The sequence below is a fragment of the Lactuca virosa genome, chromosome 3 (genome assembly GCF_052849685.1).
Source record: "Lactuca virosa cultivar CGN04683 chromosome 3, Lactuca_virosa_CGN04683_v6, whole genome shotgun sequence".
NCBI classification, from domain to species: Eukaryota; Viridiplantae; Streptophyta; class Magnoliopsida; order Asterales; family Asteraceae; genus Lactuca; species Lactuca virosa.
This window is the reverse complement of record NC_136428.1, coordinates 291,360,755-291,372,624: the sequence shown is the minus strand read 5'-3', so window position 1 is coordinate 291,372,624 and position 11,870 is coordinate 291,360,755. Positions and strand designations below refer to the sequence as shown.

At 33.4% G+C, this 11,870-nt stretch overlaps 1 protein-coding gene across 1 annotated transcript; it reads right to left on the bottom strand.

Moving 5' to 3' along the window:
• Nucleotides 1-960: 960 nt before the first annotated feature.
• LOC145167261 (glycerophosphodiester phosphodiesterase GDPD2-like) lies at nucleotides 961-3,282 on the bottom strand. The gene is made up of 6 exons (XM_079086403.1): nucleotides 2,962-3,282; nucleotides 2,690-2,871; nucleotides 2,373-2,432; nucleotides 1,908-2,282; nucleotides 1,633-1,829; nucleotides 961-1,540 (listed from the first exon to the last, which is right to left on the bottom strand). The coding sequence occupies exons 1-6, from the start codon at nucleotides 3,062-3,064 to the stop codon at nucleotides 1,297-1,299; spliced, it is 1,161 nt and encodes a 386-aa protein (XP_078942529.1). The 5' UTR covers nucleotides 3,065-3,282; the 3' UTR covers nucleotides 961-1,296.
• Between the last annotated feature and the right edge of the window lie 8,588 nt (nucleotides 3,283-11,870).

Genomic DNA, 11,870 nt, shown 5'->3' with positions numbered 1-11,870 from the left:
GAATTCAACGTGTTAAGGAGTTTCATGTAGAAGAAATCTAGATGCTAGAGTCGTCTTACTAAGGTGAGCTCATAGGAGTTTCAAAAGAGGTTGTTGCCCTATTGTTGTATTTTGAAACATGTTTGATAATTTATGCAATGATGATCTAGATCATATGTTATGAACTTTTAAATTGCATAATAAATATCTGATGTATTTTGTATATGTTAGGTGATTAACATACTTAGTGGGTGGGTTGTGTTGAAATATGACTTTTTGCTAGAAAATAAATTGAAATGTATTATACAATATTGAAACTTAGTTGAAAAAGTATAATATGTATTATTGTAAACCCTAATAAAAACTATTAAAATGATGCATTATTGTAAACCCTAACAGAAGCAATTAAAATGATTAAGTGTTGGCTCATCTTAATTTCCACAACCATTAAGTTTCGTTAACGAAGCTGAAAAATATTATTTGGGAATGCTGATTGACTTACTTGAAATAATTTGTGGACTTCATATTGTTTTTTTCATTATGCACAAACTATGATTCATTAACAAAAGACCTCGTCATTAACAGTAGCAACAAAGGAAAGGACAAAGTTTGAAGATGAAACCCAAGAAAAATAATAGTGCGTGTAGTAGTTTTTTTTCTTTGCTTTTAGACTAGTTGCCGATGCATTTGTTTGGTTGTAGTAAGTTTTCGGATTTGATCTTCTACAAATGATGAAACTTATTGGATTAATTATAATGTGTAATTACACCTTGGACCCAATCGTCAATGATAATTATTAATCAAATTCTTTTCCCTCCTAATTGGACATTCACATAATCCATCTCTATGATTCTATATCTTTATCCAAACCCCTATTGGATCTCAACTCAATTGTTTGAGAAATCATTCCGCATGTAACATCGCAATCACACTTATTCTAGAAGTAATACATAAATCAAAACAATCCAAAAAAATCAGATATTCAAATAATGTGTAATTCAAGCATTGATATTAATAATCAGTGTACATAATCTTGAATTTCTTTTTAGGGACACAATTTGTGTGAACGACCCGACCCATATTTTTAATGATCGTGGTGGTATCCTCCCGAAACCCCCAATCGAAGATCCAAGAGAATCATACATGAACCCAACACCATCGCCATCCTACAAACTCAATTCCCTATTATAGCCTTGCCCCTTATCCGTTAAAGATTATTAACAAAAAAATAAAGACTAGGGCAAAAGCTAAAATCATAAATGGACTACCCAATTAACCCGACCCAAATCTACATAATGTCAAATTGTCTTTCAAATCTCAATGTTGAATCACTTGTGAAATCAAGTTTAATAAGAATGCCAATTCAATCTTGTCGGTGATCTCCGTCACCTGTAATTCGCCTTCCTCCCCTTCGATTAGCAGCTTCTTCTTCTTTTCGCTCTCGCTGTATGCTTTTGTCGTCTTTATATTTGCAACCGAAGTTGTGATTTCTTGAACTAAATCGACAATCACACCCTCAACGCCCATTAGATATTGAACATGAACAGCTTCAGGAACATTACTGTTTTACATCAAATCGATTTCATTAGCAAATAGCAACACATCGTGTATTCAATTTCAAATTGATAAATGGAAACGATTTGACAAACTTACTTCAATTTTCCGTAAGTCAAGAGAGAAAGATTTGATTCTTTGATTTCTCTTACAACCGAAGGGTTTCTGAAAATACCCTTTACTTCGGAAACGATTCCATCCAATCCACCATTGATTGCAAGCTTCTTGGCTTCTTCCAACGAATTCATTCGAACATCATCGAATATCTCGGTTCCTCCGTTTGTCAAGAAGTAAACCTAAAGGGATTTTTTTGAATTGATTAGCAGTGTTCATAATGGAAATCGAAAAGAGATGAGATATTAAAGAATACTAACTGGGTATTTAGTTTGAAGTTTCTTCATGATCAAGGCCACATCGGGTTGGAAGCTTGAGAACATTACAGGTCTTTCTTGCGCGTATTCGTATACCACCTTCATGATGACTTGAAGAATTTTGATGAGATACTCTTGTTCATAGACAATGTAATCATCGAATTTCAACTCAATGTTGAATCCCAAACATGGGTTTACTTTTTCGAAAGCTTCTTGTAAAGTGCAAGAATGATCATCGGTTTCAACATTCCACCCGACTATCTGTCCATGGGATTCTCTAAGCAGAGTTTTACCCACCACACCTGCAATTCTTTGAGGACCATAGCTAAAGAACTCATCAACTGTTAAATCAGTGACCCTCTTCTCAACTACGATACCCTGAAAAGATATAATCAAATACGTGAATTCTTGATAGATAGTAGTTACTATTCATGATGTGTGTATCGAATGTGTTAAAAGGCGACTTACATTCTCTTCAGAGAGGATGAAATTGTCGTGGAAAATGATTGGTATGTCGTCTTTTGTCACCTGCAAAAACGATAACATTTCTCGTTTTCACTTTCCAGCTCTTGTTTTATTTCCAAGAATATGCATTTTGGTTTCTAGATTGTGCCATAAAAGTAGAATTCAAGCAGCGAGAAAGGAAACAAAGAAAAGGTAGACTGATCAGAAATGAAAAACATATTCGGATCTCGTAATCCATTTTAAATTCAGGGTTGATCAGACACCTTTCGAATTTCCAATCAATTTTTTTTTAAATGAAAGTGATGAAATTAAAGTAATACCTGAACGTCGAATTCGATGAAATCAAGAGGATGATTTGCAGCGTTATTGAACGAAAGAATCGAATTCTCTTTAAAAGCGTTCATTCTCTTATCAGGCGAAACCAAGACGTTCATGCCATGACCTCTATGACCAACCACCATGAATTTCGGCAAACTTTTCCGGTTATTACTCACATCCAATCCTGTTATCCCATAACACAATCAATCACAGATTCACAAAAATATAGCTGAAGAACACGTAACAGAAACAGAAAAAGAAACGAAATCTGTACCGGTGGGGAGACGGGTGGCGTAAAGGGACAACGAGGCGGCGTTGTCATTGACCTGATCGAGAAGTGGCACGTCGGAGAACTGCATCGCCGTCTTGCAAGCCATTGTAAGAGAGATTAAAGGGAGAGGAGGGAGGAGAATGAATGGGGGGTTAATGTATAGAGTTGATGAGGAAGAAAGGAGTTTGTAAAAGGGTATTTAAACAATGGAGTTGAAGATCACGATCTGATTCCCGACACCGTCACCGTCACCGTCACCGTTACCGTGACAGAGAGGTGGGATCTTCGATTGGAATATTCGTTCGCCCTACTGAAACCAATCTCCCCATCTTTGTCTTTATACTTGAGATTTGATTTATTTAAGGAAATATGTCGTTTGACCCAAATAAATCGCTCATCTAAAATTACGCTTTATTGCAATTTGCAAATTTTTTGTAGAAAAAATGAGAATAAACCCACACCGATCAATTAAGGTGAGGTTTGACCACGCGTTTTGACACATAATACTAGAGAGAACTTTAATTTCTTCTAGATAAATTTATGTTGTCAATAATTTATAATCGTTTAATAAACTAATTATCACATTTTAAATTCAAATATGACAATAAAATACGATAAAATTTATCCAATAGTGTAAAGATTTCAACAAAGTTTAAGGAACACGTTTTACTAAAGTGATTATTTAATACTACACAAATTTCTCAACTTATATCCCAACGCTTAGGGCGTGTTCGGCACGGAGCGTTTGACAAAACGCTCCGTTTTGAACAGAAAGTCTCGTTCGGCACTACAAGCTTCTAACGTTTAGTTTAAACAAAACGCTCCAAATTCAAATGCAACTTCACGTAGCGTTTAACAAAACGCTACAAGCTACAAGCTACCCGCTACCAGCTAGTTTTGCCGAACACGCCCTTAGCAAATCGTAATAATTAAATTAAAATATTCAATTATCTTGAATCTTTTTAACTTTTGTTTAAAAAAATCAATTCGTTCAAAACTTATTTCAACTAGGTTTTAAGAATTTTTAGTTTTTCAGATCTTTTAACTTTTAGTTTTTATATAACTTTATACATTTAAAAGCTAAGAATTTTTACATCGAACATTTCTACACAAACAAAATTCACAACTTTCAGTTTTTAGTTACCAAATACGAGCTATCAACTTGTAACTTTTAGTTATCAACAAATTTTACTAAACACGAATCATTAAATTCATCAAAAAAATTAAGGTTAAACTAAAACTATTTATTACACTTTCTTCCAACCTAACCTAGTTTGGGAGCAATGGCACAATATCTCATTTTCTTACAAAGATACCATTTAGTAATTATATCTATCATTTTATTAAATAATTAATATTTTTTCGAATAGTTACTAGTAAACTATCTTAGTATTACATCTTCAAATAACATAATCACATCCAACCAATGTTTTTACAACTCTTTTTATTAGGGATGAGAAAATAGTGTCATTTTTGTCATATTATTTTTGTTAAGTAAGCATCATCTCATTTTTGTCATACCACTTTAATTTCTTACCCTTTAGGGGTTATGTTATCATGACATATTAGTATTTTTTTAATTATTGAAGTTTATTTTTACATAATCCATAATAGGTAATTATTTATAAAATTTATTTCTTATATTAAATCAATAAAAAACTATTTACGACCTTCTTCACCGCATAAAATTTGCTTAGAGGATATGATTTGTGCACAATATCTTTTAGCTATACATAACTTCTATTTTATACACTTGTAAAGTACAATCCTCTAAAACATAAATTATTATGTATGGTTAAAAAATATTTTTTAAAAATCACTTCTATTATTTAACTTTTTTAATAATTAAAATTTTATCTAAATTTATCTGAAATGTTTTATAAAACTTCATTACAAATGTTTTTCTTAAAGATACATTATATTTTATATCGATGCTATTTATCAATTATATAGTTACAAAAATAAAATATTACTTTTATTGACATATTTAATAAATCAGATTAACTTGTGAAAAAAATATTTCTAATACACAACATCATTGAAGGATAAAATATGTAAGAAAATTCGGGATAAAATAGCTTTGGAAATTCTGAGAATTGTGGTTTTCACTTTCAGATTAAAGTATTTGGGTGGTACTCCCAATCTTTAATCGGATAAGACTCAGAATTGAGAGAAAACAGAAGAGAGAATGTTTTGATGTAATGAAGAAGAAGTGTACCAACAAAGATTCGGATATGATCATATAACAGAAAAAACTTATTGTCTTAAAACTGCCATATGACAGTTTTATGTCCTAAAACTGTCGACAAACGGTCATAAACAACCTTAAATCCGGGTCTAGAATATGGATCACAAAACCGGGTACTTTTATAAAAAAATCCGGATTTCTGATGCAATTTTAATATAGCTCGATCCCAGTCAGGGGCTCTGCCCCTTGGACCCCGCCAGGGGCTGCCGCCCCTTGGACCCCGCTCCTAGGGGCGCTGCCCCCGGACCCCCGTCGGTTTAGGGGCTTCGCCCCTAAATAGCAGTATACTTTCAACAAAGACAAAATTAAACAAACGTGCACTCCACACCAACCGATTTGTTCAATAATTGTCAAAGTGACATTGATCAACAAATTAACCCCATTACACTTAAATAACATTAGTGATATAAAATCACCAACAAAATATACATGTTATTAAGATGAAAGGTAGAAAATTATCCTATAGATAAATAATATTTAGCTTATATGTAAAAGGAAAAAAATACGCATCAATGTTGATGTAACAATAATAAATTAAAAATAAGCTTTTGCTAAAAATGTTCCTAAGGATTATTGATGTTTTGGAGGGTGCGTAGAGGAGTTGAAGTGAAGTTTAGGGGCTGACGTGCAACTAAAGGTGAGGATAAGGGTCGCCGTAGACATGATGATGTGTTGCCACGACTTCAAAACCGAGTCCAAATATTAAATACCAATGAAAGACGCAATGCCACCAACACAACCACAAATTTTGGGAAATTCATTTCCACTCCTTTCATTGCCTAATAAACAAACTTTTGCGTTTATTCTATTTAAAACATAGGCATAATGTATCATACGAAAATCTAAAGTTGAAAAAAAAAAAGTCTCAACCAGAACATTACAATTCAAAAAATGTCACGCGTTTTTTAAATTGATATATTTTATAACAAAATAGATAAAGTCTTGAAACGGTAGCGTCTAAAAGAAAGCTTTTTTTCGAGATTTGAATCCCGAAATCTCGTCTTTCTCCTGCTGCCCAAAAAAAGTGAGTATATGGGTGTTGTATCTTTTCATGCTGCTTCTTATGAAAAAGCCCTTAATGCACCATTTTTCCCTGTTGCTTCTTATGAAAAAAGCCCTGAATGCACCACTATCTTAAAGTCATTTAGTGGTCAAATCATAAAAATATATATTTGTTAGATATTTATAAGTTTAAAAATGAAAAACATCTATGACTGGAATGACGTGTAACAGAACAGTACATCTTGCAATAATAATAGAAGGGTGACATATTAAATAATTGGCATATAGTCAGAGCCAGAAGGCTGGCGTTCATAGAGGGATGACAAACGCCTTATCCGACTTTTCTAAAATTGTTATTTCACAAGAGGAATCCATGACATGCTGATGTGGATCCACGAATAGAAATTGGTTGGCAAATTAGTGCATATATAATCAATTAACTACCATCGTTTTGTTTTTAAGGGATATTCAAAATAATTGTTTAAGATATAACAAAATAGAAAAAGAATTTGCATTTTTATAATACCAATGAATCTGAAATGGGTTATTTTGGACCCGTTAAAAAACGGCCAAAATCGAGTTTATGCGGCCAAAGAAGAAGGTGGAGTTTAGTTGGCTGAGATTTAGACGACGGCAGTTAGACTCACGGTCGTCAATAGTATTAATAATTCAGAATGTATTTATCATTAGTTTTATGAAACAAACTATTCAAATCATTTTCAAGTTGCCAACAAAACATATTTATTGTGTACAAAAATAATAAAATTAGAGTTTATGTGTTTTAACGTGTTATTTGAAATTTTTTCAAGTTATTTATATATTTGTAATTTTGGTCCAAGATTTTTTTATAAAGAATTTGGTTTGCAGTTCATGAAGTCTTTATACGAACACTCCCTTGGGTGTCCGTGAGTAGCTCCGGGGTTGGCTAAGTGGGTACCGCTACCAGATCCGAAGGTACCACTTTCACCGAGGTGAGCTATAGCAGTTGCCACTGCGGAGGATATCGCTGCGTGGAGAGTAGCAGTATCGAATTGTGGCGAAGGTAGTGGCGGTTTAGTTGGAGTTATCGGAGTAGTGCGTCTGTTTGATCTGCGAGGAGACATCCTTGCTAAAAAGAATACAAAGATGAGACGGAATAAGTCTAAAGCAATGGACACAAGCCGAAAGCTTAAAAGACAAAGGTTATCCTAGTTCTGGGTGTATCGCGTCCTGACTTCCACAGGGTTCTAGAAACAATTCATAAAAGAGTCTATACCTAATAAACTCTATGAATTTGAAATGGCTATCCTCGAATGAATATTTATTGCCTGAATAACTGTTACCAGCTGCATGTAAGAAAATAATCCTAACACATAATGTGAGCAGTGTCTCCACTCGCTCGTTAAGTTAACACGATTATTATTTATTAGTGTGACGTGTAAGACGTTTTGGTTACTTCGGTTGATCCCTCTTTGAAAGCTCCTCATGAACTTGCTCTCGTTTCCTCCTGACTCTCCTGTTGTCTACTATGAGGAAGTGGTTACATCTATCTGGGCTTGTCGTGCGAGAATGAAAGTGACTAAAGAATCTATGAGCTTTAAGGTAACTTTATGGGGTGATCCTTACAGAGTCCTCCTATAATTGCACAAGGTATACAAGTTGTATATAATTCAAGATTAAATAGACCTTCGAATAAGTGATCCTACTCCAAAACCACAACCATAAGAGGAATGGGTAGCGAAGCATAGATCACAAATTCTAAGTCTATAAGATCTCAATTATATATAAAACTTTGGGAGTATACATTGTACGATTATAGACCTATCCGTAAGGGTCTTTTAAGTTATCACACAAGTTATTTATATGGTGCCTAAAATACTCCTATAGTATTTTAACGTAATGTACTTGGTATGTTTTAAACTTGTTATCGCGTTATAGTATCATAGAATACTCTTATAGTATTCTAACTCTAATGTACTTGATCTAGTATTCTCTTGACTGGTGTTTAGGTAAGTTTTAAGACTGTTGCAACACCACATCGATCCCAAACACATGTCGGTCACATCTCGAATGAATATAGTTGATCAGGCTATATTGATCCTAGCTATGATTACATAACTGTTCAGGTTTGACGACAGTGTTCAACCTTTAAATACTTTAGTTCTGTTCTCCTTGTGATACTTGGTCTTGTATGTACATGTATAAGCAAGTAGGTATATTTTTATAACTTATCGTTACACTCTTAAAATATATCATTATCCAGAGCACTTAAGCCCCATTGTATTTATAGTTGTATATCTTTTATCGGTTGATATACTTCGTTCACTATAAACAATGCTCTGATACCAATCTGTCACACCCCAAAACCAGAACGACGGAAACGTTCGGGGGTGGAGGATATCATGTTTAGTATCACAACACATGCATCATAGTAAGCAAAGTAATGAACAACCATTTCATTAGAAAGAAAGTGTTTACAAAGTGTGTGTTCACAAAACATAGAATACATAAGCAAATAACAAAACAAGACTTGAAGCTATTATGCTCCATCTTCTGAATTCCCAGCACGAGTACCTGTCTACTAGGTTCCTGAGAATACAAGTTATTTGAAAGAGTTGATCAGCAATTAAGCTGGTGAGTTCATAAGATTTTAGTGATGTAAGTAAGTTGTAAAAAGTTGTTGTAAAATGTAGTTGAAAAATGTAGTACGTTGTAAGTTCTGTTTAGAAAAGTTCGCCTGTTCCTCTAGAAAATCCTATATTTCCTACTTTAATGAAAGATAAGTAAAAATGACTCTACAATCCTTTCTATGAGTACTAAATGGATACAAGTTATATAAGACTCAGAGTAAACAAATAATCGATTGTGCGCATCTGCCCTAAGGCGGAAAACACACATCCCATTGTTTGTTTGATCATTGTGGTATATAACCCTAGTGTATTCACTTGTTACTCATGGAGTTAATTGTAATGGTTCCTTTATATTTAATGAAAAGATTCTTTAAGAAAACCCTTATTCCTTATAATAAAATGGTGACCACAGCGATTACTTCTATAATCACTTAGTTTATACTGGCTATATATGATCTAATATCGAATAGAAAGTTAATTGGGTGAATCTGCCCTAAGCCCACAACCAAACAAGGAACAGGAAGTAAGGCGGAAAGCACACATCCAACTACCTATTGGGTATTAATGATATATAACCATGATGTATAACTAAAGTATTATAGAGTTAATCACCCAAGGTCCTTTAAGTTTATACTGGTTTAATAAAATGGATTAAACCCTTAACTGGTAAGTTTCTAGTTTTATATACCAAAAGTTCTAGTTTGGAAAGTATGTTTTGTACAAGAAAACTGTGCATTGACTCTGTATCCTATGAGTTGACCCATACTTGGTACCCTTATGATGACTTAATGTATACTAAGCATATATATATATATATATATATATATATATATATATATATATACCTAGAATCGAATAGAAAATAGACTGGGTGAATTCATTTCAAGCCCACAACCAAACAAGGAACATGAAATGAAGCGGAGAGCACACATCCTATTACCTGTCGAATCCTATTGATATATATATATATATATATATATATATATATATATATGTATATATATATATATATATATATATTGATATATATATATATATATATATATATATATATATATATATGTATATATATATATATATATATATATATATATATATATATATTTATATATATATATATATATATATATATATATATATATCCTTTGATGTATACATTAAGGAATCATAAAGTTAGCATTATGGTCCTTTCTATTAAACGTAGCCTTCTACCAAGGCATCTAATGTTATGTGTGTTTGTTTCTTGCATGAGTGTGTATTTTCCCAAGTGAGACTATCATTAACCAAAAATATAGTTTTTACATTACTGTATATGTGAGAATATCACAATGAATGCAATGGGGAAATAATAATAGTACTGTAGTGTTGTATTATAGTAACTACTGCTGTACTACTTACCTTAAACCAATTGTTATTTACGGTATAATGTGATATGATTGCACCATACTATCGACTAATAACACGACGATGAAAGACGTCGGAAGAAATGACATTTGGCACCCGTAGACTTGCAAATCCCACTATAGATAACAGCCAGGTGTAGGATAGTCAATCCAGTATATGTCTATACCCAAATTCACGCTCTCCCTCTAGGAGATTCTAGCTGCAAATCGAACCATGACAGGTGATGCCATGCCTCGAAATAGTGATTCACATTTATGTTATGGTATACTTGTATATGTATTGTATGTACTAGTTGTATTGTATGTTCTCTCTGTCTAGTATGTAGTATGTTCTGTTTGTTTCTCATAATAGTATGTTCTCTTTGTTTCTCATCATATTATGTTCTCTTTGTTTCTCATAATAGTATGTTCTCTTTGTTTCTCATCATAGTATGTTCTCTTTGACTCATGTATGAACTGACTCTTTGTATGCTTCATTGTACTAGAAGTAATGAGTAGTATCTTCCTAAACTATACCTATTATAGTTTACTAATGTTTTACTTGAACTGTTATTGAAAAGGCTCATTTATCTACTAAGTTATGATTGTACTTTAAAAACGGAGTTTTGTAAAACTATAAAGTAACATAACTTTAAAAGAGTTTTTGAAATGTTTTGATCACTTATAAAAGACATAAGCAATTTTTTGAAAGATGTTTGTAACAAACAATTATACAATTATCATTGTGGTCAACTTGTATTCCCCCCCTTAAAAGCATTTAAAACATTTAAAAGATTCATTACGGGGTATGAACTCACCTGATGTGGGTGATTCAACGGATACGCGTGTATGGATGAGAAGTTCCACGAATGAAGTCCCAAGACACAACAAGTCCTAAATGACATATATTGGCATATACTGACATAAATATAGTGTTTGGAAGCAAACCAATGCAAGGAAACACCTCACGGGACTGGGAAACACCTTGACCAAGTGTTGGAATCACATGTGATTCATCTAATGGGTGTTTAAGGCCATGGTTTGGTGTTTATGGCCATGTGGTTACGGCCAAGGGAGTTTACGGCCGTAAAATCATGGTCAAAGATGCATATTAGGGTGTTTGAAGGCTAGGGAAGCTTGAGGGACTATTGCTCTACACAAAGATGAGAAAGACCATCCTAATGGAGCCTTTTGATGAGTTTACGGCCAAGAAAGGAGTTTACAGCCGTAAACTCATGGTCATTATGCAATTGAGAGTGGTTCAAGGTCCTATTTTCATCAAGGAAGGGTTCTAGGTCACAAGCTTTGCATCTAGGAGGGTTTATGGCCAAAATGGCACCCTTATAGGGGTTTACGGCCATGGGAGATGGCTTAGCCGTAAACTCCTTTTGGTCTTGCATTCTTGATGATTTCAAGGTTCTAAGCATGAGTCCTAACCAGATATCGAGTATAGGGAAGAGTACTTAGGATATCAAGGCTTGAAATGGTGATTAAGGTCCAAGAACACTAGTGTGTGTTCTTGGTGTTTCTTGAAGATCTAAGAAAAGATGATTTCCATGGATGAAATCATTAGATGATACTAGATTAAGAGATGTATCAACAAATCAAGGAAGAACACTTACAACTTTTGAAGATCTAGGATGAAAATCGGGATGATAGTTGAGAGAGAAA

Coding starts and splice junctions, on each gene's coding strand:
- LOC145167261 (XM_079086403.1), bottom strand. CDS start 3,064: ATGGCTTGCAAGACGGCGATGCAGTTCTCCGACGTGCCACTTCTCGAT. Junction 2,872..2,961: donor CGCCACCCGTCTCCCCACCG/GTACAGATTTCG, acceptor ATGGGATAACAG/GATTGGATGTGAGTAATAAC. Junction 2,283..2,372: donor TCATCCTCTCTGAAGAGAAT/GTAAGTCGCCTT, acceptor ATATCTTTTCAG/GGTATCGTAGTTGAGAAGAG.